This window comes from Sinocyclocheilus rhinocerous, unplaced genomic scaffold (genome assembly GCF_001515625.1).
Source record: "Sinocyclocheilus rhinocerous isolate Xijiao unplaced genomic scaffold, SAMN03320098_v1.1 scaffold1342, whole genome shotgun sequence".
In the NCBI taxonomy this organism is placed as follows: Eukaryota; Metazoa; Chordata; class Actinopteri; order Cypriniformes; family Cyprinidae; genus Sinocyclocheilus; species Sinocyclocheilus rhinocerous.
This window is the reverse complement of record NW_015640094.1, coordinates 587,347-591,687: the sequence shown is the minus strand read 5'-3', so window position 1 is coordinate 591,687 and position 4,341 is coordinate 587,347. Positions and strand designations below refer to the sequence as shown.

The following is a 4,341-nucleotide window of genomic DNA, read 5'->3' as shown; positions in this document are numbered from 1 at the left end:
GGTCCAGGGTCACAAATAATATTAAATTCTATAATTAAATTGAGTGACAAGTCAGACTAAAATATACAAACTTTTTCTAAAACAGATTTTGCATCACACATTTTCAGTGTGGTCTCACTTTTGGCTGCACCATAAATGTATTCAAATTGATGGTAAATTGAGCTCATGTTAACAGGCAAGGCATGTTAAAATTCACTTTCAGCACACACACACACACACACCAGCACTGCCTCTGAAAACTCAGTTTCGTCACTTTATTAAATGAGTTCGATTTATTCTGACAAGCTCTCTCCATTCGTCTCTCTCTCTCTCTCTCTGTCTCAGGACACGATTCCCCTGGGCCAGAACGTTGAGGCAGAAAGTTCCAACAATTAATAAAAAAAAAGGTAATAACAGACTAACGTTTGTATGGCAGGCTTAAGGCAGAGACGGGGGGGAGGGCAGGATTATAGGAGCAATGAAGGGGGAGAGACTTCCAGGCTGGTCTCAATTCATTTAACAAGCCTTCAAGGACAGGAAAATAAACTTCAAAGCAAATACACATTTAAATATATATATATATATATTTTTTTTTTTAAATCACATTTTTCTAAGAGTACACATGCATGATGCTGTGGGCTTGATTCACAGATGTCAGATTAAAGAATAAACACATTCCACTGTCTTTGAGGCTTCAAGCCAGATTGGCAAAACCTCCACAAAGCAGTCGATTCACTTCTCATGAAAAACAGACCGTATGAGCATGGCTTCCAGTGCACCTTTGCAAAAATGTGCTCAAGTAAAGAACAAAGCATGACCCTGCTGGACACGCACCTCAAGTTTTACTCAAAAATTGAATCCCCTTTTCTCACAAATCGAGCGCTGAGCTTATGAACTGACATACAGTACGCTGACGAGGGTTACTATTTCACAAAAAAAGTGAAACTTTCAGCCCCAACATTACAGTGCAAAACAATAAATACTCTAAATGACAAACAAGACGGACGTGGAGCTCTTCAGAGCTAAGAGAAGACAGCCCAAGAGAGATGAAGGGAGAGAAAGACATCATGAAAACACAAAAGTGGGACAGTGTCTGTATTTACATCTTACACAGGGCTTAAAAACTGAAGTATATTTACAAACCGGTGGGTGGAGCAAGCCTGGTTAAACCACACCCACTGAGCAACATAAAAAGACTAATGAAAAAGAACAGGAGAATAGCATGAGCGTCACAGAAAGTGCTCCCTCCAGGGCTTCAGAACAGGGTTTATTGAGAGGCTAACAGATATGTTCTCAAGAAAATAAGACATCAGTCATTTTTGGACAGTTTGTGGATCGATGCGGTTGACTGAGACCATTTGACGTTACGATTTTCAACTCGTGTGCGGATTCACAAACATATTCTAGAACTGTTCTACCACAAGGTCCTTAGGAGTAGCTTAATTTACCGTAAAGACTGAAATGCTAAAACAGAAAGAAAACGCACTGAAACACTGAATTATGAAGCATGGTTCAGTCTTCAAACCTGACGTCACCTAAAAATGACTTTGAACGGAACAGATGAAGACTTTGTAATCTCACAAGCATAAATTAAGCCTAGACCCAGAGCATCATTAACAGTTAATGATAATTAAATGCCCAGGAATATAAAGTCACTTCAGTTCAGTACAACAATATTAATAGGCTATTGTCTTGCATACCTCTTTCTTTCCCTACTTAATGGTCAACGACAGCGTTAAACCTTTTCTCAACTAGCTTTTCGTTTGCTCCACAGGGAAACGACTGCAGATGCTTTCTCAAAAGTCCATTCGATTCACCATTTTAAAATAATAAATATATTTGCTAGAAGGTAAAAGCAAGATATTATTCTCATTTTTTAAAATACAATAAAATAACTGTATAAAACCACCACATTTAGTCTCGCCTCTTTTCCTTGACATTTACAACAAGATACATCATTTACCGTGACTGCTTGTTCCCCGCGAAATGTATTTTACACCGGATAGGGATCTTGAGAGGGACAAGAGTGTTACTCCTAAACAAATCAAGGGAAAACATCCACCGATAACTTTGATTTAAATAAATTAAGATACAAATTAAGACAGAGGACCCGCCCCTAGCCACTGAACCAATCATATTTGACCTCCAAAACACGCATGGTGCTGCGTTATGGTTGCGCGTGAGCTTTACTACGGGCGTACGCAGCCTTTCGGAGTGCTCTCGAGATTGACTACCTCTATTATCTGAAGCAAATATTAGCAGTATAACTTTTTGTTGTTGTTTGATGCATGTGCATGGCAGTGTGTTGGTGTGTATGTGTGTGACCAGTATGTTTCTCTGTAGACTGAAAGTTTGTTTAACAGTCAGCAAACATCGGGTTTCCCAGACCGCCGTGCAGAAACTGGTAATTCTGCAACGCGTGACACCTGAATCAGGCGGTAAATGTGTGGATGGGAGGAACTATAGGGAGGAGAAGCCATGTATGAGGTAAAGAGTGTGTAAGACTGTGTGTGTGTTTGTCAGAGGGAGAGATATGCGCTGTGGTGGCTCAGATGCTGTGGTGTGTAAGCTTGATTTTTTTGAGAGACAGCCTCAGGTGCTGTTGGTCAGAGTAGATCCGGGCTGTACAGAACCTTCAGAGCCATCTGGCAGAGAATAAAGGGGACAAAATCAAAAAAGATTTGTCAGTTTGATCAGCAAACACAAGGCATAAACACATAAAATGTTATATACACTAGTGTTCAAACGTTTGATAAGTAAATATAGACAGTAAGGCAGTATATATCTCTCGTGTAAATAAACACTTGATGAATTACACTTTTCTGAGAACAGAATAGTGGAGATCGCTAAACTGCAAGCTAACCGGTGTTTTTAGAAAGCAAGGACCCGATTAATCGATAATGAGAATCGTTGACGATTATTTTCATAATCGATTTAATCGATTAGTTGTTGCAGCCCTACACAGTACACACTCATATATTATGTAAACAAAAACTTTTATTTTGGATGCGATTAATCGTTTGGCAGCACTAATATATATATTAGTATTAAATATATTTAATATATAAACATAACATATTTTTCTTAAATATATACATGCATGTTTTTTTATATACATAATAAATATGTATATTTATATATACATAATAAATATACACAGTACACACTCATATGTTATGTAAACAAAAACTTATTTTGGATGCGATTAATCGTTTGGCAGCACTAATATATATATTAGTATTAAATATATATATGTAATACTTGATTTCAGCAAGGATTCATTAAACTGATCAAAAGTGACAGTAAAGACATTTATAATGTTAAAAATATAAAATATTTCTTTTTCAAATAAATGCTGATCTTTTTAACTTTTTCATCAGAAAATCCGGAAACAAATGTATCAAGGTTCCACAAAAATACTAAGCACCACACATTTATAACAATAAAATCAGCATATTAGAATGATTTCTGAAGGATCATGTGACACTGAAGACTGAGTAATGATACAGAAAATTCAGCTTTGCATCACAGGAATACATTTCATTTTAAAATACATTCAAATAGAAAAAAAAAAGTTATTTTAAATGTTAATAATATATTCACATATTACAGTTTTAATGTATTTTGGGTTACATTAATGCAGCCTTGGTAAGCATAAGAGACTTTTTTCCAAAAAAAACAAAAAAACTTTAAAACAATGGTAGTTTAACAGGAGTTAAATTAATACCCAAGTAGGACGTTACTACATCAGAAAAGTATTTTCAGAAGCAGGGAAAGTTATTGTCCGTGAAAGATAATGAGAAGCAGCATTTTTCTAAATGGAATAAATGCACTGATTAATTGTGCACTATAAAGAACAGGAAGGCTTCATTAACATTAAGTTAAGGTGAGTTTTGATTTAATATTGTCTTAACCCCACCCACTCCCAGAGCATCAGTGAGAAGGATAACAGCATTACCGTTGGAGGAAGCTACGGTCTGTGCGCGGGCATGAGGTGGAATGAGAGTGGAATTGAGCTGCGGCTGAATCGTCAGCTCTGAAATAAAGAGAAACACACTCTGTTGACAGACCTCGAAGTGGAATGAACAAAGAAGAAAAATATCAAATGCTCTTTTAAGAACAGAAACGTTTCACACAAACTATCTCGGAGTTGAATGGTAAAAAAAATAACTAAAATAAAATGTGCAAGCACTGCATCACTAAGCAATACCAAAGGGAAAAACAAATCCAAATAAGAAAGAAAAGCAACAGGATATTTTGGAGGGGCTGAGCAAAGTGCTGCTAGTCTCCTCTCAATCGCTTCTGTAGTATTTAAGTTTCTTCCCTGAAGTCCAATTATATTAGTCAAGGTTTCTTGCATCA

General features: G+C 36.6%; 1 protein-coding gene across 1 annotated transcript in view; it reads right to left on the bottom strand.

Moving 5' to 3' along the window:
- Window positions 1–240: 240 nt before the first annotated feature.
- Window positions 241–4,341, bottom strand: part of gsk3aa (glycogen synthase kinase 3 alpha a) — a 24,394-nt gene continuing 20,293 nt past the window's right edge. The window contains exon 8 of the mRNA XM_016568539.1: window positions 241–2,624. Coding sequence (XP_016424025.1) covers window positions 2,572–2,624 — 53 coding nt within the window. The 3' untranslated portion in view covers window positions 241–2,571. The remainder of the gene's footprint in view (window positions 2,625–4,341) is intronic.